This window comes from Chelon labrosus, assembly GCF_963514085.1.
Source record: "Chelon labrosus genome assembly, chromosome: 17".
Classification (NCBI taxonomy): domain Eukaryota; kingdom Metazoa; phylum Chordata; class Actinopteri; order Mugiliformes; family Mugilidae; genus Chelon; species Chelon labrosus.
The window spans coordinates 1,079,887-1,102,212 of NC_140350.1; the positions used below are offsets into that span (position 1 = coordinate 1,079,887).

At 40.5% G+C, this 22,326-nt stretch overlaps 5 protein-coding genes across 7 annotated transcripts; 2 read left to right on the forward strand and 3 right to left on the reverse strand.

Annotated features, from left to right (window-relative positions):
- Nucleotides 1–196: 196 nt before the first annotated feature.
- On the reverse strand, nucleotides 197–3,524 carry fdxacb1 (ferredoxin-fold anticodon binding domain containing 1). Its single transcript, XM_084564937.1, has 5 exons — nucleotides 3,048–3,524; nucleotides 2,803–2,959; nucleotides 2,059–2,262; nucleotides 1,799–1,957; nucleotides 197–1,722 (listed from the first exon to the last, which is right to left on the reverse strand). The coding sequence occupies exons 1-5, from the start codon at nucleotides 3,226–3,228 to the stop codon at nucleotides 477–479; spliced, it is 1,947 nt and encodes a 648-aa protein (XP_084421063.1). The 5' UTR covers nucleotides 3,229–3,524; the 3' UTR covers nucleotides 197–476.
- Nucleotides 3,525–3,614: 90 nt separating this feature from the next.
- Nucleotides 3,615–6,909, forward strand: LOC311502631 (mitochondrial import receptor subunit TOM40B; the record flags this gene model as incomplete). Of its 3 annotated transcripts, none has more annotated exons than XM_084564945.1 (10): nucleotides 3,615–3,928; nucleotides 4,226–4,428; nucleotides 4,869–4,936; nucleotides 5,032–5,124; nucleotides 5,247–5,348; nucleotides 5,832–5,937; nucleotides 6,132–6,254; nucleotides 6,408–6,484; nucleotides 6,567–6,669; nucleotides 6,760–6,899. In XM_084564945.1, exons 2-10 carry the CDS (start codon nucleotides 4,245–4,247, stop codon nucleotides 6,897–6,899), a joined length of 996 nt encoding a protein of 331 aa, XP_084421071.1. In that variant the 5' UTR covers nucleotides 3,615–3,928; nucleotides 4,226–4,244. The 3 variants fall into 3 exon arrangements, with proteins under 3 accessions (XP_084421071.1, XP_084421072.1, XP_084421073.1); XM_084564946.1 differs by having other exon boundaries at nucleotides 4,229–4,428; XM_084564947.1 differs by having other exon boundaries at nucleotides 3,615–4,428; nucleotides 6,760–6,909.
- Nucleotides 6,910–8,331: 1,422 nt separating this feature from the next.
- Nucleotides 8,332–12,748, reverse strand: bicdl2 (BICD family like cargo adaptor 2). Its single transcript, XM_084564943.1, has 10 exons — nucleotides 12,636–12,748; nucleotides 11,575–12,062; nucleotides 10,856–11,071; nucleotides 10,578–10,694; nucleotides 9,924–10,070; nucleotides 9,592–9,741; nucleotides 9,321–9,395; nucleotides 8,827–8,909; nucleotides 8,618–8,732; nucleotides 8,332–8,502 (listed from the first exon to the last, which is right to left on the reverse strand). The coding sequence occupies exons 2-10, from the start codon at nucleotides 11,812–11,814 to the stop codon at nucleotides 8,335–8,337; spliced, it is 1,311 nt and encodes a 436-aa protein (XP_084421069.1). The 5' UTR covers nucleotides 11,815–12,062; nucleotides 12,636–12,748; the 3' UTR covers nucleotides 8,332–8,334.
- An 85-nt stretch (nucleotides 12,749–12,833) lies between these two features.
- On the forward strand, nucleotides 12,834–13,993 carry mia (MIA SH3 domain containing). The gene is made up of 3 exons (XM_084564951.1): nucleotides 12,834–13,348; nucleotides 13,543–13,676; nucleotides 13,778–13,993. The coding sequence occupies exons 1-3, from the start codon at nucleotides 13,231–13,233 to the stop codon at nucleotides 13,928–13,930; spliced, it is 405 nt and encodes a 134-aa protein (XP_084421077.1). The 5' UTR covers nucleotides 12,834–13,230; the 3' UTR covers nucleotides 13,931–13,993.
- A 386-nt stretch (nucleotides 13,994–14,379) lies between these two features.
- Nucleotides 14,380–15,746, reverse strand: LOC311502633 (alpha-crystallin B chain-like). Its single transcript, XM_084564949.1, has 3 exons — nucleotides 15,564–15,746; nucleotides 15,318–15,440; nucleotides 14,380–15,235 (listed from the first exon to the last, which is right to left on the reverse strand). Exons 1-3 carry the CDS (start codon nucleotides 15,741–15,743, stop codon nucleotides 15,047–15,049), a joined length of 492 nt encoding a protein of 163 aa, XP_084421075.1. The 5' UTR covers nucleotides 15,744–15,746; the 3' UTR covers nucleotides 14,380–15,046.
- Nucleotides 15,747–22,326: the final 6,580 nt, after the last annotated feature.

The following is a 22,326-nucleotide window of genomic DNA, read 5'->3' on the forward strand; positions in this document are numbered from 1 at the left end:
GAATATTTTAAGTTTTCAATCAGAAATAAATAAGACTTAATATATATTTGGGTTAAGTGGAGAATATTTTCCAAGAAAATCCAATGGTTTATAAATTTAACAAAATGCCACCATCTTCATAAATCTCAATTGTTCCTCCAATTAGTTGTTCCTGGGGAAACTTGATTACAATAACAATAAACACAATTGATTTCAAATCAGTTTTATTACATGGCCCTTTTACTATTTTTCAATGATTCTTGATAGACTACAAATGTATGTTAGATAACAGGCTGATTGTACAATTAAGAGACACAGATACACAGATTTCCAAACACATTTTGAAGACATGGTACAGCAGGAAATGCCTCAACTACTGTAAACTCTGTTCAAATACAGTTTTGCCGATTATATGCTTATAACTGTCATTGCAGTTACAGGATGATTTGTAATCATGCCTCTTTCCTTGTTCTTTCGTAAGTTTAAAGAGGCTATTGCTACCTGATGGTCACTTGCACTCGATAGGAAAGTAAAGACTCTAAGTGTTTGTGAAACTGGAGTGCTCGTGTGTGAGATAGAGAATGTGTGTGTGAGCGGTAGATGAGTCTGTAGCAGTAGCTGGTCTGGCTCAGGTCAGGATGTGAGAACGTATCAATGAGTTTAACTTGCTCCACGGTCCCATGACTGGCCTCTCGGACCACGGCGTGGAACTTCTTCTCCTCCCACGTCGGCCCTGTCCAGAAGCTGATGTCAAAGCTGAAATGTTCGGGATACAGCGAAAATGGACGAAAAGGACTCCCTGGTGAAGGCCGAAGTGAAAACTGTTTTAAGAAGCGTGGGTCATGTGACCACAGCAACCGCCAATCGGGTAGTGAAAACAGGAGCACAGCGAGCAGGTCCAAATTTAGGGACACAGTGATGTGGACATGGCTGTTGTTGTCGGTGGAATTGCTCGCAAACACGTTACCAAGCAAACCCATCGGCTGTGCGATCAGTCGCAGACCTCCCTGTTCTGTTACTAAGGAGACCCCATAGGGACTGAGTAGTGTTTCCAGCTTATCACCAAGCAATTTAATTGGCTCACATTCTGAAAGGAATACACCTCTGAGGATTAATTCGTGAAAGGCAGGCAGAGCCCAGAGGTCGATGGACATATCCCTGAACACGACACCACTGATTCCAAATAGCAAGTTGGTAACACCATTAGAGCCCTCACAGGTCTCCTCTTTCTTGTCTTCCTCAACTTTATCACATTTATTATTCACCTCACTCTCCCCATGACTCCGTGCATTATTCATCATCTCCTCATTTTTGGTCAATAGCTCTTCTAGCTGAGGGAGCAGACATGGACGCAGCATATAAAGTCCACTCTCTCCGTCTGGATCAACATCAAGGGAGCATGTAGGCCTTAAGCTCTCAGCTACTTTTCTCCTCACTCTGTCCTCTTTATCAGTGGTAACACATGAGGCTGGCAGAGTTTCCTCCTGCGTGTCTCTGCATCCCTGAACTTTTTGTTTGTCTGTGGACTTGGGATCATCAGATGTAAGATCTTTCTGAAGCACGTAGATCCAGTAGCAGTGTGTACTCTTAATGTCACAACAGCACGTCTGCAGATGTCTGGCTGTGAGGAGGAAGGGAGCGGTCTCTGTCATCATAGAGATTGACCACTTATCTGCCAGTCCCTCAAGAAGAAAATTTTGAACCAATTTGATGGGGTGGACAGAATCTGGATGGAGAAAACTCCTGATGAAGAGAATACAAGAACGTAAACACACATTACTGGCTTATTCCGTGCATGACAGTTCCTGTGTTACTGTACCTGAAGCTGTAATCACTGAGCTCAGCAGGTATGTTGTATTGGACTTTCTTTCCATCAACAGTCTCCTCCACCTGAAGTGTCTGAGCGGAGGTGTAGGGCAGGCTTCGAGTAAACACATGGAGTAAAGCTTTCTCCACATGAAAGCCCTTATCCTGGCTCCTGTACAGCAGATCCCCCATTATTAGACACTGTGAGTGTGTACACACACAAGGACACAAAGAGCTGCTTCTGTCCTACAACACTCACCTTTATGGCCTTACCTGTATCCAGTACACTTGTAGTTCTGGTGTTTCTCGCTTTCAAAAGATCGAACAGCACTAAGGATTAGATTTGCTTCTGCTGCCATAGCTGCCACCTGCCAGCTGTTGTGCCACTCTCTCTTCGGCTGGTCTGCCGGTGTCCCTCCCTGCCCGTTGCACAGAGACACATGAATTTCCCCATCTTTTGCCAACACCTGAACGCAACTGGATGCACAGAAACACAAACAACGTTTGAAAATACACAGAGGCTACTGATCATCAGACTAAATAATAATCATATAGTATCCCACTTTCAGAAATAACAATATTTGCAAATTAGGGTAAGTGTAATCGTTTTTAATATTCAGAAAGTTTGAACAAATTTTGATTTAAATTAGGAACTCTGTGATCAAAGAATAAGCAGAAATATATCTGAGCAAGACTTCATTCTTTGAACATTCATTCAACCAATTTTTGGAACTTGGTAGTTGGTAGTATGTAGTAGATGAAAAATATAAAAAGCTGCGTTCTCCATTTGTAATTATTGGACAAAATATCTTAAAAACCAGTGAGATACCCGGTCACAAATCAAAATTAAAAACACTATTTTGATAAAGATCAAGTAAAAACACTAACATAATTTTTTTGTGAAGTGAATGGCCAACTTTTTCTTTGACACATCATCTCACACTATATATAAATATGTGGAGACACATGATCTCTGACATGAGAAGATGTTGTGAGTGAAGGTATGATCAGCTATACCTAAGGAAGAAGTTTTTCAGGAGTTCTCTATTCTTTTTCACACCACTCTTTCTCCCACAGTGAGGAAAGTTAAACACTACACAGTCAAATATGCAACTCTGCAGAGAAGCACATTCCCCCAGCTTTGTGCAGTCCACATCAAAAATCACATTTCCACCTGAATAAGACATAAAAAAAAGAGGTGGTCAAAAAAGGAACAACCCAACAAATTTAATCAGGGCGCAATTATTACAGTATGTACTGACCTGAGTCCTTGATCGTTTGGATGTTACTGGCAGCACCTTCGTGCCGCAGTGCCTCCTCCTGTGATTGCAGGCAAGTAGCCGTTATGCTAGTCTCTGATTCAGAGTGTAATTGACTGGCATAGGACACAGAAAAGGAGAAGTTCCCCTCTCCCACCAGCAATATGGACCGTGGAGGAGACATATCCAACCCAAAGGGAAAGTGGGACACACACACACACAAAAGAAACCTCAATACATAGAAAAGTTGCCCCTGAGTGGAATGGGAAGAGGCGCCTGTACGAGTGAGAATAATGACAGCGTTAAGTCTTCTTCGCAGACTAATATCTTCGTGGTGATATACTATTTTAGTTAGCAACGACCATATTTTTTGTCTAAGACTGTCTCGACTTCAAACCAGATAATTAAGTGTACTGGATTATAACGCAGACAACATTCTCCTGCTCCTCGGCGCTGCCGAACGTTTTCCCACCTGTAGCAGCTTGCGTTGGACGCGGTGTCGCAGATACAGTGGTCCGACTAGAAACTTGAGGAACGTTATGCAGTTCCTTCCATGTCCCCGCGGCTTCAAACTAATGGTTTCCAAATAGGGAGATGAAAATGTATAGTTTTAGCAATATTACCAGTAAACCGACGATTTATAAGCGTAAATGTAAAGTTGTAATTGTCCAGAACACTTAGCACACCTCATGTTTTTAGAGGGACATATTAGCAGGGCGGCGCATCACATCTGGAGGAGGGAGCTATCTGCAGCATCAGTTGCTCACAGTATCAGTTGCCCTAGCAAATTAAGTTTACGAGATCATAAAACTAACCCAGCAGTTTTTCTCATGCGCGATTCTCTTTTCCGCTCTGGATTTTAAGGTCACTTGGTGTCATCGGAAGTGGGTAGTATAACAGTTAGTCAACATACATTTCTGTTTTATGCTAAGGTCATGGTAGCTAACGGAATGGCTGCACCTGTACATGAAAACAACAGATAGCCTGGCGTGATAGGCGTAATCATTTTTACAATTCTTGTTTTACATTTCTTATAAAATGATTAAGATATATATATGTGTGTGTGTGTGTGTGTTTTCTTAATTTTATTGCTGTGTTTGTTGTCATTCCTCCAACGGTGTTCTATCACAGAGTGTGGTTGACCAATGATAAGATGATTTATTTTTAATTGTAATTTAAAGCAGGAAGTGTTGCACCCACATGGGCAGTGTTCTGGCTTTGTCTTCCAATCCGGGCCTTCAGAACTGGCCTTTCTCCACGGATCCACCTCCTTCTCGCTGGGACACACACCCTGCTCACTGGGACAGTCCTCCACGCTGGGAGAGGAGAGATGGCCGTCTGCCCAACCCAGGCAGCTTTCATTCTCTCCACAGGAGCTGCAAAGGTACTTTATCTTGAAAGCAGTGGTCAGCTGTGGTCAAAGAGGTGCTGGCTCAGGAGCAGGTATATAGAAAAGTATAGAAAAGCTGCGGTATGCTTGATGCAAAGGGACCTTTGCCTATAGGAAAGGAGCCAGTGTTTTTCTTGCATTAAATGTACTATTTTTTTCTATTAGAGTAATTGTCTCGTGGGAACAAAAGGTGCTTACATCCACACCAAAAGATTACTTCCATATTAGGCTCAAGTGAAAATGCTTTCAACTGGATGGTTATTCTAAAATCAAAGTTAAGATGTCGATTACTAACCAAAATAATGCATATTAAAGTGTAATAAAGTAGTCTGGGCATTTCTGGATACAATTACTGTTGAAATGGAAAACGATCAGACATTATAACACATTAAATTGTTTCCGACCAAGTTGTTTCCTTCTCTCTACCTCCTCAGATGTGTTTCCTCAGCAGATTGAGGGTGTCAAGATGACCGTCAATAAAACTCTGAGCAGCTTCTTCAAGGTGACTCTTCCACATGCATTAATTTACATCCAAACGGTTGGCATTTAAAGACAACCATGGTTGAGTTTTGACCTGAGGAATGGGCTTGCTTCCAGGTCAGTCACACTCTCCACCTCAGTGCTGTGAGTCCTTCCTACTATCGATTCCACGTGGAGCACCTGCAGTCAGACAACTACAGCAAGGACAAGGTAGGCATGAATCACCAAAAAGCTATTACCACCACTTTATAATTTTTAGCTGTAACTGGAAAAATTGAACTGCTGCCTTTTTAGGTTGAAAAGTTGCATTCCATTCGTTCCTCATGATTTAGGATGCCCCAGCACTGATTGGCGAGATGGACTCGTCTGGAAGTTTGAACGCTCACGCTTTGCTTCATCTCACTGAACATGTACGAGCCAGAACAGTGTTCCAGGTGAGGTCCTAATATTTGTTTACATCCGTTTCACTGACTGTCTAAATAAACCGCTTAGTTTAAGCTTGTTACATGCTCCGCGAGAAGTCAGAAATTAGTTCTTGTTCTCGAGGTGAGCAAGTACAAGAACAAAGCTTGTTACATACTGCACGAGTAGCGAGAAATTAGTTCTCACTTCTAGCGCTGCTAGAAAAATAGAAAAAAGGTTTGTGTTCGACAGGTAATTTTTACACATTGCAAATATTAGCATCTGGGAACTCACAGAATGGGTGCTAACATTTCCACTTTTCTCGCGTTAACAACGCCCACTTCCTGGCCAATCACAGAATAGTTGCTGGACTCCTCAGGAGAAAAAAGTTCTGCCCAGTTGATGTGACAAGAACATAGCAGCCCTAGGTGCAAGAACAAAATTGTCGCTTCTCGCAGAGTATGCAACAGCCTTTACTCAATGCAGCACTGTTTGAGTCTTTGATTGCGTTTTAGACACAGCAGTCTCAGTTTGTAACGTGGCAGTTTGAAACTGAGTACAGAGGAAACGACTTCACTGCTGCTGTGACTGTTGCGAACCCAGACGTCCTCAAAGAGTCAGGTGAGAAATGACAGGTGGAATAATAAAGAGCCATCAGCAGGTCGTAATAAAGATGCAGTAACATATCGGTCTGCTTTCACTATCCAACAATAATAGAAATAAAGGATTGGTAAAAAAAAAAATTCTTTTGACATTTTTCAGATCTTTCTGTACTATGCTTTATTGAGTATTACCTATATGTTTTTCATTGACAGTTATCCTTGTGGCACACTTCCTGCAGAGTGTGTCATCTGGACTGGTGTTAGGTGGGGAGCTGGTCTACCATCGGGGGCGAGCAGAGGAAGGAGGAATTCTGACTTTGGCTGGACAGTACTCAAGTCAGTTTGAGTTGATATCTGGGAACCTGCCCTAAATATGTGATCTTAACTGAGCTTGTGTCATTGCTGAGCTGTTGTGCTTCATTTAACAAGCAATTTAGCAATGATTCATGGTTTTTTCTTTGTTTTTTTTGTTTTGTTTTACTTCTGCAGAACCAAACTGGGTGGCAACGCTGAATGCTGGGAAAGGAGGCGCTCACGCTAGTTACTATCACAGAGCCAACAAACAGGTACACCCAACACAGCATTACAGTTTAAACACACAATTTACTTTAAGCGTATATTGCAAATGTATATTTTTGTATTTGCCAGATACAAATTGGGGTAGAGTTTGAAGCCAGTACCAGAACTCAGGAGACCACAACCTCGTTTGGGTACCAGATGGAACTTCCAGAGGCCAACATGGTTTTTCGTGGTAAATTTCTTATGTAAAATTCTACGGCTCAAAGAAAACTCTTAAGAAAACGTGGAGTATATGAGTCTCCTTTTGTTTGTTTATATCCAGGTATGATAAACAGTCGGTGCATAATAGGAGGCGTCTTGGAGAAGCGTCTGACCCCGCTCCCTGCCACTCTAATCATGGGCGCCTTTGTAAATCACAGAGGTGACAAGCTGCAAGTGGGGTTGGGTGTCAATGTGGGATAATCTCCCACTGACCCCCGCTGGAATTATAATTCACAGGACATTCATTCAGACTGAGGCTTCATAGTGACCTGACCTTCCAAGGTATATCAGCCTCACCAACACACATTCTGTTTTGTTAAGCCGATGCATCTAACTTTGTCTACCTCTGAAAATGGAGGTGACGTTTTGTGATAGGGTGATAAAAGGACTGCTCTGGGACAATTGATCAACATATGAGACCAGAGACGTGTTACTGTCCCCCTGAAACCAGACTGCACATCAAACCAGAACGGATAAAAAGCTTACTGTACTGTAAACTCAAAAAAGTTTTATACTGTAAGTTGTATAATGTATATAAATTGTACTAAAATAATGTTTTAGCCTATGACAACTAGTAAATTAAAGTAATTCTTATGTGTTCTTGATCTTTCTGACTAGTTCCAACAGCTGGTTATAAAACAAATGCATTTTTCCCGTTTTCCAGTAATTGGTTTACATTAGTGCCAGTATCATTCGAAAATAAACTTGTACAAATGGTAAAGCCCTCCTAAACCTTGAATTTTGGATCTGCCTTGTGTTTGAATGAACGTGGACGAGGCACAACACACTTGCTGCTCTCAACCTTACCATGATATGAAGAGCGAAAACATGAAGCCAATTAAATGTTCACCACTTGCGTATCTGGAGCCATTCTTTGGGGTCTGCACTGTAGTGATGTCAACTATACGAGTTTAAGTATATACATAGGTGGAACATATTTTAACATCAGTATGATCCCAAAGTGATTGTGTTAATTTTATTTAGTATAAATAAAAGAAATGCTGCTGCTCCAACCTCAAGCTGAGGAACACCAGTCTCCAGTCTCCTGAGTTAGGGCTTTACTGTATATAGATGAAGGCATGTGAACACTGGCCTGTATGCAACCTGCACTACTCAAACTGGGCATTTCCAGTCCTGGTTAACATATGAAATGTTGTATTATTTATACGTTATATAATTTGTACATGGAGAGAAGTGAAAGGGAGTAGTGGCCATTTGGGAATTAATTTATTAAAGATGTTATTTCTATCATAACTCCTGTGGTTCTGACTATTGACTCATTTTGTTTGTTTGTTTTTTTTAAGACTCCTTTAGCTTATTCTCTTCTTTGCATCTTGCAAAATAAGAGCCAGGTGTTTGTCCCTGTAATTGTTAAGAGATCAAAACAAAGCTACAAAGATAGAATCTCTGACATTTATGTAGAATTATGGTAACTTGAAGTTTTTAATATATAAGTCTAAACCATATTTTATATACATATATGCAAATATAAGGTCTACAAACATTTGACTTGTTGATGCTGATCTTGGATTATTATAGTGTCCCTTATCTGGCAACAGAAGCTCACAGTGACCGACTGTGACGATGTGACAAACACAAGCTGTTGTGACCTGTTCTGTGATGCATCCTCTCTCTGTTATTTGTCTTTAAAAAATGAGAAGAATCCCTTTCCTCCATCTCCCTTCACTTTCAAAGATTTACTTCTTCGGAGTCCTAAAGGGCTTTCTTTCTCTCGTTGGGTTTCCCTCTTTCGCTCCTCTTCTCTTTGCTGCACCTGTTGATTGATCACCAACCGCATGTCTTCCTGCAGCGAGACATAGGGTTTAGATGGAAAATAAAAATATGTGCTTCTATTATTTACACATAAGTGCTGCCAAAAGAAATAATCTGGAATTTTATGTCCCTTCACACAGTCTCACCTGCCAGGCATCTAGCTCTTGAGACAGCGCCACCTTGTGTTTGATGGTGTTGAGAAGCTGTTGAGTTAGTGATTCTTTCTCCTGGCGCACAGTGGCCAATTCACTCTCTATGAAACTGGATATACATATGAACATGAACATATTAAGTAGTGGCTTCATATACCATTTAATGAAATCAAAAAGACAGATGCTGTGTTGTGTAGCATTACCTGTAGCTTGGCTTTCCAGGACTGCTTCTAAAAGTCTTGATTTCTTCCCTCAGAGACTCAAGTTCTTCTTGTTGCGATTGGAGCTGAAAAGTGTGCTAAGTGTGTCACAAACTGTAATGATCACACTTTAATGTAACGATCATAACATTAATGTAACGATCATAACATTGGACTACTCAATCATGGCTGGCCTCTGAACTACTAAAAAAGTCACGCTTGACTTAAACACAGATTTGAGTTGCACAGTTGAGGTCCAAATAAATGGCTTTAACACGAGCCAAATGCAAGTGCAACACAGTGTTTTTTGCCTTTAAGCTTGCCTGTAAAGAAAACCATGCTTCTTTGGCTGTATATGTCAGAGAAATCAGCAAATACAGATTTTTCTATTCCTATTAGATTTTTCCAAATTTCAGCCAACCTGAGATATGAATCAACAACGTTTTTCTTAAAATGGCTTCTTGTGTCAAGTGTGTATACACTATAGCTTAACCTACCTTCACGTTGAGTGCTTCTATTTCTTTATCTCTCTCTTGCAGCACTGTGGATCGAGCTAGAAGAGCGTCTTTAGCCTGATTAGAAGCAGAGATGTACACCACAAAACAAAAGATGGAAAGGTTTAAACACTACAAAGACATTGTTAATTTTGAGTTCATATCATTAACTATCAAAACAGGGCTGTCAATACAAGGTCAGAATGAGTACACACTTTTTGAAGTTGCGCAGTTTTTGTGAAAATTCCTATATGGAGTGTGTCTCTGCTGGTACCTGTGACTGCTGAATTTCACTAAGCAGAGACAAAGGTGGTGCATGTTGTGTGCTGTCCACAAAGCTCTCTTCTCCCAGGTGCAGGGCTTTTTGTTGTAGAGAGCGATTCAAGGTGCGCAACTCAAACACCACTCCCTGCTCTTGCTCTAGCTACAGTACATGTGCACACAAACAAGCATACACATACAGTGAGGAGCAGGCACAAGCAGATTAAGATTAGTTAGTGACTTCTGTTATTGATGAGTAATGTCTCAGGCAGTCATGATTTTCATCCTGTTCCTTCATGTGTCAACATAGTTCATCTTAAATACCACTCAGTCTTTTATCCCCACCTCTGCTTCTTTGTCTCTCAGGGTCATCTGGAGTTCTGACAGTCTGTCTCTCAGGCCCTCTATCTTGGTGCGAAGTCTTTGGCTGTCCTCCTGTGAAGCATTTAGTTGTGCCTCCATGCGCGACAGACGCCCCTTCAAAACTGTGTTCTGATGGAAAAGAGGGAAAAGACAGAATACTGTCCTTATTCTATGATTTTATAACCTGATTATGATGCTCTGGCATAAGTATACTTACAACCTTGAACCTGTCAAGTCTCTGTGAGTTTACTTTATATTTCTTTAAGTGCTCAAGACTCAAGTTAGCAGGTCTTGAGATTTCATTTCAGCTGAACATATGCGAGAAATTACTCTCAAAATGTTTACACCTTCACCCAAGACTTTAAAGCAAAAGCATTAAAATAGATACAGGCCAACATCAGCACACTTTGGTTATTTAAAGGCAAAATTCATTGGTTTCATTTAAAAACACCCTGAATGTTTAAATGCGGTGCCATTAAATGGTGAACAGCCAGAGACGTTTCTACTTACGAGTGCCATAACCTGAACTCTAGGCCCCAAAAACAGCCCAGCAACTGCTTTATTATTTCAAATTCGGTTGTGTGTATACTACCATCCTGTTGCATTCACAACATTAAGAAGTGACTATAAACATACCTCTGTTTGTATGCTCTCTAATTGTGTAAAGCTGATATTTCGGCTAAAAGATGATTCTTCCATCTCTTCTCTGAGGGAACGAAGCTCCGTCCTCAAGGAGTGCTCCATTGTTACGGCCTATATCATGGATTGGAGATGGAAAGTTGAGAAAGATTGTTGATCAGTGACTGGCAAAGACAGGACTCCCTAAACCTGTTAGTCTGCATTGTTTCTAGTCTGTGCAACTATGATGTGACACAGCACTCATGCAGAAAGTCTGTCTATCAACGTAAACTAACCTCTGCAAGCTGCTCCACCAGGCACTGGTTATGACTGGCCAACTGAGTCATCTGCTCACTCTCATCTTTTCGCCGGTTACGACCCTGGCTGTGGTGTTTCTCCAGCTCCGCTCTTGAGGCTGCTAAATCCGCTGTCAGCTCTAACTCCCTTTGTCTAGAAGCCAGCTCATTCATTTCCAGTTTCCTCTGAAGAACATGCTTCTCCTGCTGTAAGACCTGAGATAATAAAAGCCACATTAAGACTTCAAGACACCGGTAAAGAATGCATGAATATGGTTGTCATCCTCTAAATGTAAAGTGAAACCACAACAAGTGTCCTGGCAGAAGATTCAGTGACACGAGCCCCTAAAACGCTTCTTCATAGACCAAGCAATTATTTGGGGCCCCATGTAAAAAAAGAAAAAAATAGAAAGGGGGGCATTCAGATGGCTATCTTTTGGCATATTTTACAATGACAAACTATGCCCCCACAGTGCATCAGCAATACTCCACAAACCCCAATAATCTGAATTCCGCTGAGATTCCGCTACAGACTGAGCAAGTTTTTTTCTCCGTTCCTCACGCTACAGGCTGAAATAATTTAAATGGCATTTGCTTGTGTGGCTGCTGTAAACTTTTTTTAGTTTTCCTTTTGTTTCCTCCAACCTGTATGTGAAGTAGTGTTACAAAGTTTGCAAAATTATGAAAAACACAGTCAACAGGAGCAGCTTTGTCCTTACCTCAATCTCCGTCTCCCTCTGCTCCAGAGAGGCTGCCAGCTCTTCATTCTTTTCCAGTAAAGCCTGCCCCAGCTCTGCAGCCAGTATTAGGTCAGTCTCAATCCCTCCTCTGCTCTCAATGCTACCAGGAGAAGATGAGGGCAGAGCAAAGGAAAGAGAGCCCGAGGAGGATGAGGAGAGAGGAAAGAAGGAGTCCTCCAAGCTGGGTGAGGGGAGACTGCTTTTCCTCGGGGTGAACATTGCTGACAGATGCAGAGTTTTGGTCAGTTAGAAAGCATCATCCCAGGTGTTGGACTTCTATTGCATGCTCACATAAGTGGCAGATAAATTGCCATTATTTATTTTGTGTAAAAAAAAGAAAAAAAAAAAGTCAGCAACTATTTTCCTTGGCATTTGGTATGAAGTGATTTAATGGCTTTACGAGTTTGTTATCCAGACTGCCAAACTTGTTCTCCACTGCGGTGCCAGTGGGTGTCATTCAAGTAAATCTGTGTGTGAGAAACAGATTAGTGAGTAGCTGTTTTCTGGTAATATAATCTAACACACCTAGAAGGAGGTCTTTTGTTTGACAGGTGCTTTTGTTACTCTGAATGAAATGCCAGTTCCACTATTATCATTGTTCTGCTCCCCTACCTGAATTCCAAAGGTATTGCGCTCCACTGTTTGCAGCAATGTCTTGTATGTACTCAGAAAAGGTTACAGTTACAGCTTTCTTTTTCCAGTCTTAAGTTTCAAAAAGCTATATACAGTGTCATATTATTTCCAGATTATTCAAAATAAACCAGTAAATAGTAAATAGTAAAGTAAATAACTGTCAAAATACAATTTCACACGGAAGTGTCAGTCTTCCCTATCTTTTCTCTCTTTAAGATGTATGTCACCACCTCCTGTCTCCCCTGTTAATACCTCTTACTGCCACTAAACCATGTTGTCATCTTATTTAAAATAGTTTAAAACACATCATAATGATATTTTCCATAACTAGTTTTAATTATGAGAACAAATAGAAACCTATGTTTACCCACCTGACTTTATTCGAACAAAAATGAAGTCGGTCTTACCTGACAGTTCCCAGCCAACTCAGGTGCGGTCTTCCTGTTTGGTGAGTGAGTGTGTTTGTCATGGGGAGTGTTTGCTCATGAGAGGCTCAGCGAGTTCCCTTGGCAGTATGTGAATATAGCCAGTGGCTCCACCTCTTCCTGAGGCAAAAAGGTAAATTGAGCAAAGAGAGGGAGGAATACACAGAGAGACAGAGCAGGAAAGACAGGAACAGAGGAGCAACAGACAGACACTGGTCAGACATCTAGTGGCTGAAAATGGAAAGGAACACAGATTAATGCTGAGGAATGTAGTGCTTCAGAGTTGAGAGGCATTTTTGTTTGAGTGGGGGTGACGCAGGGTGAGAGAAGGAAAGAGTTCAGGACACAAACAAGGGTCTGTCTAGTTAGGCCCTCCTCCTCCTCCTCATTCCCCATCCTGTTTACCTGCTTGCATTGATTGAATGGACCTCTCTGTGCGTTCAGTAACGGGGGTAGGGAGAGTAGAAAAGGGGAAATGCCATCACTGCACCTCCTCCTTCAGAGTTGACAAATGGACCAAAGGGAATAAAAAACGCAGCAGGAGCTTTGTATCATTAGGTATGCTCACTGTACAGACATGGCTTGCAATCTCTCATTTGCTCTTTTGGTCTGGCTTTTGCTGACAACCTCTGAGGCTGGAAGGCAGATGCCTAAACTATCGGATAAAAAACTCTGCGCTGACTCTGAATGCAGCTGTAAGTAGCAACAACTTCTCTTTGCTGCTAGTGTCTGTTCTGTTTAGAAGTGAATTATCTTCTGATCATATCATATTTCTGTAGGTTGAGTTGAAATGACAATGACACATGCAGAACTGTTTGCTTTTTTTGCATGCAAATATAACTGATGTTTATTACTATAAACATCATTCTCCTTGAATATTCCTACACAGACCCTATCTTGATAGCTCGTGCAGTGCAGGACTACTATCCAGGAGATTGCAGGTTCATCCCCATCAGACAGGGACAGCTCGTCTACGTTTATGCACTGCTAAAAGACAGAGGCAACCTCTTCTGGGCTGGCAGTGTGAGTAAAATCAACATAATAAATATTGCTGTGACATGACTCTTAACCATAAAAGGCTATCAGAGATGTCCAACATTAACACCTGTTGTCTGTATCACTAGGTACAAGACTCCTATTATGGACAGCAGGAAGCTCGCATTGGCCATTTCCCCAGCAGCGTAGTTGAGGAGACACATGCTCTTGTGCCAGCCAACACTGAAGTCAAAACTACCGTACGTGGACACACACATCCATGTACAGAATGTTTGACATAAAGCCTTCCCCTAATTCAAAACTCTTTTTTTTTTTATTCCAGAAATGGGACTTCTACTGTTACTGATGTTGCCTTACCAAGAAATGGCTATTATAAGATGACATATACTAAATAAATGATTGTAAGTGTATGCAAGGAGATGAATAGCTGCTGCTTAAAGCTGTTCTGTTTATGTAAATTTTGCATGTAATAAGTGATGCATTTAAAAAAAGAGAGAAATGTAATTCTGCCTGTTTTCAGCAACTTCTTTTTGTATTGACTGTGTCTAACAAAAATATGCAGTAGTGAAGCAGAAAATTTTGTTTTATTAGAGGAGACTTTTGCGATTGTGTCTACTTCAATATGCTGCAAAACTTTTAATTTAGTCCCAGATTTTGTGTTCTACTTCCAATATTATTAAAAATGTCCAAAATTATTGTTTGTTGTTATTATTATTAAATCAGAGCGCAGCACGATCCATCTGGCTCTTTCCAGACCTTTTGTGTGTTGTAATGTGAAGTTCTTTTTGAAAACAGAAACGCACACAAGAGAAATTCAGTTTCAGCATTTATTCTATTTTTTTGTTTTCTGTGTTAATATGCCAGATGGTTGTCACCAGTATAACTGAGCTGTAATTCTTGCATCTACAAGTACAAATGCACTCACTCTTACATCCATCCACGAACACTATCCTTAGCAGCTTAGAGGCCATGCTCCTCAGTGGAAAGGAGCTCAGTGGTAAATCCTGTCAAAGCATCAGTTGCTCTCCTCATCCATTACTTTCCCTCCTTCTGTGGCTGTTTCTAAACAAGTCTACAGTATATGCCTCCAGAGAACGTGCTCCTCACACATACAAAAAACTCTTACAGGATAAACAGAGCACAGTTGGCACCTAACCCACTCACACAGTACTGTGTAGATACAGTTATGTTTAACAAATTTATCATCTTTAGTGGAACATTTGTCCCCACACATTCTCTCAGCTAGATGAACTGAAAGGTGCTGCAAGCTAATTTGGATTCAGTTAACAAATGTATACAATTTTGTCACAAAAGTGCAGGCTCATACAGGCATTGCTTATGATCCAAATGTCTGATCAAGGAAAGACAAAGACTTCCCTTTCTGTTCAGACTCTGCTCTACATTTTCTGTTTTGGTGTTCCATCTTCACAGGAAATAGGAATGTTGCGCTCTGGGCCAGAGGACCGAGGTGCAGTGATTGTCAGCACGCCATCATATGACAGACTGGAGGTGACGTCAGCCCCTGACACACCAGAAGGTAGCCTGTACTTCCTCAGAAACTCTCTTGACACAAAGCCGTGGTCATCCTGAAAACAGAAATAGTCATCAGCAAAGTATCTCCAGAACCAGTTCTGTTCACTCTTTCTGCAGTTCTGTTGTTCCTCTAACCTGTCTGTCTTCATGTTTGGCGTGGATTGTTACGAACTCGTCACTAACATTGACAGACAGCTCATCAGGGGAGAAATGCTTCACATCCACAAAAATTACGTAGCGATCCTTTTCCAAGTGCATCTATACAAACAGTACAACTATTAGGAGCAATACTGAGAAATGAGTCAGCCAGGCATGAACAAATGATATTGGTTTGTAGTCAGCTAACCAAAGTAAAATCATTATTTTAAGAAGGTAGTTTACCTCACCGTGCCCATTTTCAGGCCAGTTGAACCAGCGCATGAACGAAGGCCGCATCCAAGGAAAGGACCAGGTGAAGGGCCAGATCAGTGGCCACTCAGCGAGAGGTTCTGCCAAGGAGAGGTCAGAGAGTCGATGTGGGAAGGCACGACGGTACCAGGGATACTGGATGGGGATATCCATTGTGAGAATCCAGAAGAGATGAAGAGGAAAGCTGACTTTTGGTGTGATTTTGTTTGTGATGGGTGCGGTTGTGCACTCCCGATCTGCATTTTATAGGCCCTTCCCATTCAGACTCTGTTTCTACGCATCCTATGCAACCCCCTCCCCTCTATAACCTCCCATGCACACTTGCACAGAGAGACTCTGCCAAACGGGCTGATCTTTCTGGAACAATGATGTCAACTGTTTATCTCTCCACTGCTCCCATTGTTTCATCCGTCTGACTGCGACCAGTTGTCTCCCTCTTTTTCTCTATAACTCTGTATCTCTCCTTGTGTTCCCAGTCATGAGGTGACACCGGTTAGGAATACTGCTGATGCCCTCATGCTCATTCCCCAGGAAATGCTGCTGTCTGGTGTGTGCGTGTGATTTTGTGAGTGTTTGTTTGAGGAACAGCTGCCAGAGCATTAGCCTGCTGTGCAATGAGTGCCAGAAGCTTTAGGTTTGTGTGTAGACTGGATGTGTGATTGAATGGGAATTGATGAGTTTGTATGGGACAGCATTAGGTGACACTCTAAGCCTGTATAATTTTGCAATGAGCTCAGATGTAAAATATGAAGTCGCGTCCAGTGCTTGTGCCAACCAATGGTGCCGACCAGTTTCTCTCCATCTCTGCACATGTTAAATCTGTGTCATCTGTGTCATCACCAGGCACAGAGATTATGCTTGTTTAAAAGTAGAGAGGATGTCTGCCTCCCAAACCCAAACTGGGAGCTGGTTCCACAGGAGAGGAGCCTGATAGCTGAAGGCTCTACCTCCCGTTCTACTTTTTGAAATTCTAGGAACCACAAGTAGGTCTGCACTTTGAGATCGAAGTGATCTATTGGGATGATATGGTACAATGAGGTCTTTAAGATACGATGGAGCTAGGCCTTTAAGGGCTGTATTTGTAAAGAGGAGGATTTTAAATTCTATTCTCGATTTTAAAGAGAGCCAGTGAAGAGAAGCTAAAACTACATTTGATCTCTTTTGCTAATTCCTGTAAATGCCCTTACTGTGGCATTTTTGAATCAATTGGAGGCTTTTTAAAGAGTTATTTGGACAGCCAGACAGTAATGAATTACAGTAATCTGTGTGTCTCTATGTATATATATGTGGATATGTATGTCTATGCTTGTACATATGTGTATATATATATGTTGTTTGTATTTCTGCATTATATTGTTTTGATTAATTCTAATATTAAAATTATTAGGGAATGGGAGCTGTTGGGGGTAGGGGGAGGGGGGTGTATGTGAATGAATGTGTATGTTGTACTGTACTGTATTGAGGTGTCTTGTCCCTGTACTGTTGTGTTCTGTATCGAGGATCCTCTCGAAAATGAGATGACACATCTCAAGAGGCACTCCTCTTTAAATAAATAAATAAATAATCCCGCCTGGCAGACACAAAAGCATGAACTAGTTTTTCAGTATCACTCTGACATAGGATGTTCCTAATTTTGACAATATTACGCAGGTGAAAGAAGGCAATCCTGATTACTTGTTTTATGTGCAAATTAAAGGACATATCCTCCTCAAATGTAATACTAAGGTTTTTCATAGTAGTGCTGGAGGCCAAGGTAATGCCATCCAAAGAAACTAAGTGATTAGATAACATTAGATCTTTGAGATGTTTAGGGCAAAATACAATGACTTCTGTTTTGTCTGAGTTTAAGAGTAGAAAATTACAGGTCATCCAAGCCTTTATGTCTTTAAGGCATGCTTGGAGTTTAACCAACTGATTAGTTTCATCTGGTTTCATGGATAAATATAGCTGGGTGTCACTGCATAGCAATGGAAGTTTATGCCGTGTTTTCTAATAATATTGCCTAAGGGAAACATGTATAATGTGAAGAATATTGGTCCTAGCACAGAACCCAGAGTAACTCCATAACTTATTTTAGAATAAGTAAGTAGAAGAATCATTGTTGACATGGTCAAACTGGAATCTGTCTGACAGATAGGATTCAAAGCAGTCAAATGTGGTTCCTTTAATCTTGATCACACTATCAAGTCTCTGTAGTAAAATATTGTGATCAACAGTGTCAAATGCAGCACCAAGATCTAGCAGAACAAGTTTAAAGACAATTCAATTGTCTGAAGTCATGAGATCATTGGTAACTTTAACCAGAGCAGTTTCTGTACTATGCTGAACTCTAAAGCCTGACTGAGACTCTTCAAACAAACCATTCCTGTTTAAATGGTCACACAACTGATTAACTGACACTGTCAAGCACTGTATTAGTGCTTTCCACTCTTTTCTTAGTCAGCCAAGCCCTGGTATTGTGCCAGACTAACAGAGCCAGTGAACAATCCAATTAAGTTTTTTATCATCAATAAATTCTGTGCTGCATAATTGTCCAGTATTAATGTGTTGTTAATGGGCTATCACTTGGACAGGCCAAGATGACTTTGATGAAAAAGCATATAGTCACTGCAAGGTAGATAAAACAGTGTTAAAGTGCTCGGAGTATGGTAAGTATGGCCAGCAGTAAAATCCCTTGCTGCTGTGAACTGAGCAGCAGTTCTTCAATGCATCAATTCTTGTCGATTAGACAGGGGCGTAGCACCAAATTCTGGGCCCTGTACACTCTTAATGTCAGTGGGCCCCTATCAATGCCAGTGCACGAAGCGCGCAAGGAAAAAAAATTGGGGTATTTATTTATAAATAAACAAGCATAAATAGGGTTTTAAGCTAAAACCAGATCAGATTATACTGATGACTGGTTCTTTCATTCACCACCTGAATTGATGCATCTGGCCTACTTGTGCTAAAAAACACCTATAAACATTAGGCTACATCTGGTTAGTGTACTAACGTTTTGATCCATGACACATTTTGATTTAAAAACATTTGTTCTTGAACAGGAACCAACAACTGTACACAGAGAATCAAATCAAATAAACTATCTCATTTTTCAATAAAATTGTTCTTCAGCTTGTAGAAAAAGAAATAAAGCCTTGCTAAAGCCTTACACGAGATGTAAGGATGTAATTTACATCCCAGTAAATGCCCACTGACTCTGGACCACGACAACATTAACGTTAATTGGATGCAGTTACACAACAAGTAAATTCGGTTCACCTTTCGGAAAGAAAGCAGTTAACAGTTCCTTCCCCTCATTCTGCCTTATTTATTTTTCTTTCCACTCTTTCTTTTTCTGGTACCCCGATTTGTGTTTTTTGGGCGGTATGATGGCAGCTAGCCTCCTTTTTTTTAATTTTTTAAATGCAAACCTTTATTGAGAATTTGAAAAAGTACAGACAATCAGAACATGCATAGAAGCAGACAAGTGGGACGATACAAAAATAATAAAACAATATACTATATTAAAATAAAATAAATAATACATGTAATCAGAAATATAAATAAAATAACTAAATAACTAAATCAGGCACTTATCTTGGGGTAAGTGAAAATGAATTTTCTAAGCAAAGCAATGTGTGCTCACTTTTCTTGTTTGTCATTAATTTTAAGGTGTCTATATAAACATTAAATTCTTTCATAAAGACATTAAAGTTAGGGAGGGATTTAGAGAACTTCATCATGTGGATGTGAAATTTACTGATCAGAATCATGAGATTTACTATGAAACAAACAGATTTATCATTACACACAAATTTTGAAATAATATCTTTGGGTCTTATCATTATGTATTGTTTAGTTTTATCGTAGATAAATTTCTCCATGTCCTTCCAAAATACAGATGATGATGGGCAAATAATGCAAAATTGTTTCTGGCTCATCTCCACAGAAAGTACACATTTCGTCCACATCTGCAAACCTAGAAATTGATTTGTTACAAGGGTAAATATTATGCAAAATTTTAAAATGAACCTCTCTTACCTTATTTGAAAGACAGAACAGAAAGGGACACAACCAGGTCTTACGCCAGTTTATACCAGCCAACTGCGAGCCCCAAATAAACTTTCCTCTGGGTGAAATCTTATTACGACTCTGTAATACTTTCCTTAGATGTTGTTAAATGTTTGTACATTTTCTATCCATTATGTCAATCCCGTCAATCTTAAGAGAAAGTGCCTGAATATTGATATTTTGATAACTTAAGTGACATTTTATTAACTCAATCATACCAGTGGGAATCGCCTTTATAATAGAAACAAACTCTCAGTATTTGACTGGAAAGGTTTTAGCTTTCATTGAGTCTTCATAACTGTAGAGTCCACCATTATCATCAAATAAGGCTGTCACAAATATTATGTCCCTCTCAATCCAGCTCTCTTTGTATATACTTTTGTTTTTAATAGTAATAAGACCATTGTTCCAAAGCAGTTCCTTGTGTGGAGAAAAGTTGTGAACATAAAATAATTTCCAAGAGAGTAAAGCCTGCTGACAAAACCTTAAGAGGTTCAGAGGTAATTTAGAAACTGTGAAGTTGCAACTCAATAAAAAACTTAAACCTCCTACTTTTTTAAATATATTGTGTGGAATAAAATTCCATAGTAACTCTGGTTGTTCCAAACATTTTTTAAGCCATTTAACTTTAAAGGCGGAATTTAAATGAAAAAAAAATTCAAAACCTGCAAACCTCCTTCTGCTCTCTCTAAACTGAGGATTTCTTTCTTGAGATGGTGGTGTCTATTTTTCCAAACAAAGTTGACAAATAATCTACTAATTTCTTTACAAAGTGCATCATTAAGAAAGAGTGACAGAGCAGGATAAACTAACCTCGATACACCTTCAGCTTTTGATAGTAACACTCTTCTAAAAATGGAGAGGTCTCTCTGCAGCCACATTGACTTGGTTTTTTGGGTGAAAATTAAGTTGCTGTCTAAGCTGAATATCTTTTGTAATGTGAATTCCCAGATATTTAACAGTTTGCTTAACTGGAATATTAAGTATAAGCTGTTCACCAGTCTCATATAAACACAAAATTTCACTCTTATTAATATTAAGTTTAAGACCAGAGGCTTCTGAAAATTCACCAGTTACTTGCAGTGCAGTTTGTATCTGCGAGTTGTCCTTGAGAAATAAAACGGTGTCATCGGCCAGCTGTGAAATCTTTATTTCTCGATTAAAGATTGTTAAACCTTGAATATTTGGGCGGCACGAGATAGATAAAAATAGAAGCTCGGCAACAACCAAAAACAAAAAACAGGAGATAGGACAACCTTGGCGTACACCTCTAGAAACAGGAAACCTTTTGGACATTCTGGGATACAGAATGACCGAACTATTTATGTCTTTATAAAACATGACAATGCTATTAATAAATTTTTCACCAAAACCAAGAATTTGTAGGGTTTGTATAATGAAGGCGTGTTCAATTGAATCAAATGCCTTGTAAAAGTCGAGGAAGATCATTAACGCTTTGGAGTTTATATAATGGCAGCTAGCCTCCAGGTCATTCAACCTGCGCTCACTGACGTACTTGTCGCCGGCCGCTCTCTACGGGCGGACTAAACCATTTTGCGTCTGCAAGAGGGGGCCCCCAAAATGTCCAATATGTTGAGAGGGCTGTGACACAGTTCATTCTCTCAGTTGATGTTATCAATATATTTGAAATACACTATGACACCAATTAATTGGAGGGCCCAATTCATTCCAAAAAAAAAATAAAAAAAATATCTGGATTTTCATGGGCCCTCTCCCTACTCGGGCCCTGGGTAGTCAGGTCCTCTTTTCCCCCCACTACCACGCCCATGCGATTAGATATCTGAGTTACTTTTGATCTCTCATAGAGGAACTATGGGTAAAATGTGCTGTATAAATTAGTAGGTGTTTATGCAGGGCCAGATTAACACTTCACTGTACCCTGGGCAACAATATTCAAGGGCCCCATCATCACGACCCCAGGATCACCATAATCTGGCAAAATACAGAATAAATTACAGTAATATACAGTAACTCAATACTTCAATAACTAACTGTCATCAAGTGCATTTTGATGTACAGATGTGCAAATGCTCATAGAACTACAAATGCACCACTATGTTCTCTTGTCAAGGCCACTCACTCACGATGTTATGAAAACAAAACACATCGGCATCAGTATAATCTAGCAAAATTGACCCACTACATAGAGAGGGAAGGAAGTGTCCTCCATTTTCAAATAAATAAATAAATAAGCAACCACTTTCAAAGCTTTCAAAATGTCGCAAGCAGGTCGTTGGTGAGGGAGCGTGTCCTACTCCCAAATTCGGACTCCCTCACCGATGCAACATGCTTGGCAGCCCGGTTCTGGAAAGCTGCAGGCCCTCAGAAGATCGCCTCTTCCCGGAGCGGCTCCGTAACCGGCCCCCACAGTGCAGGATCCCCTGGGAGTAGAGGCGTTGAGGTGCAGGGGCTGCTCGCAGTGTTGCCAACTTGGCGACTTTCTCGCTAAATCCAGCGAATCCTCTTGGCGACTTTTTTTTTTTTTTGTCAAAAGCGACTAGCGACAAATCTAGCGACTTTTTCTGGTTTTATTGGAGACTTTTCTAGTGTCTTGGAGACTGACGTGAAAGCACATATCGGTTTTCAGTTATTGTCCTCAACAAGCAGCAGGTGCTGCCGTGAGCCCCTCCCCCGTCCCAAAGCACTCACAGGCGGTCAGTCTCAC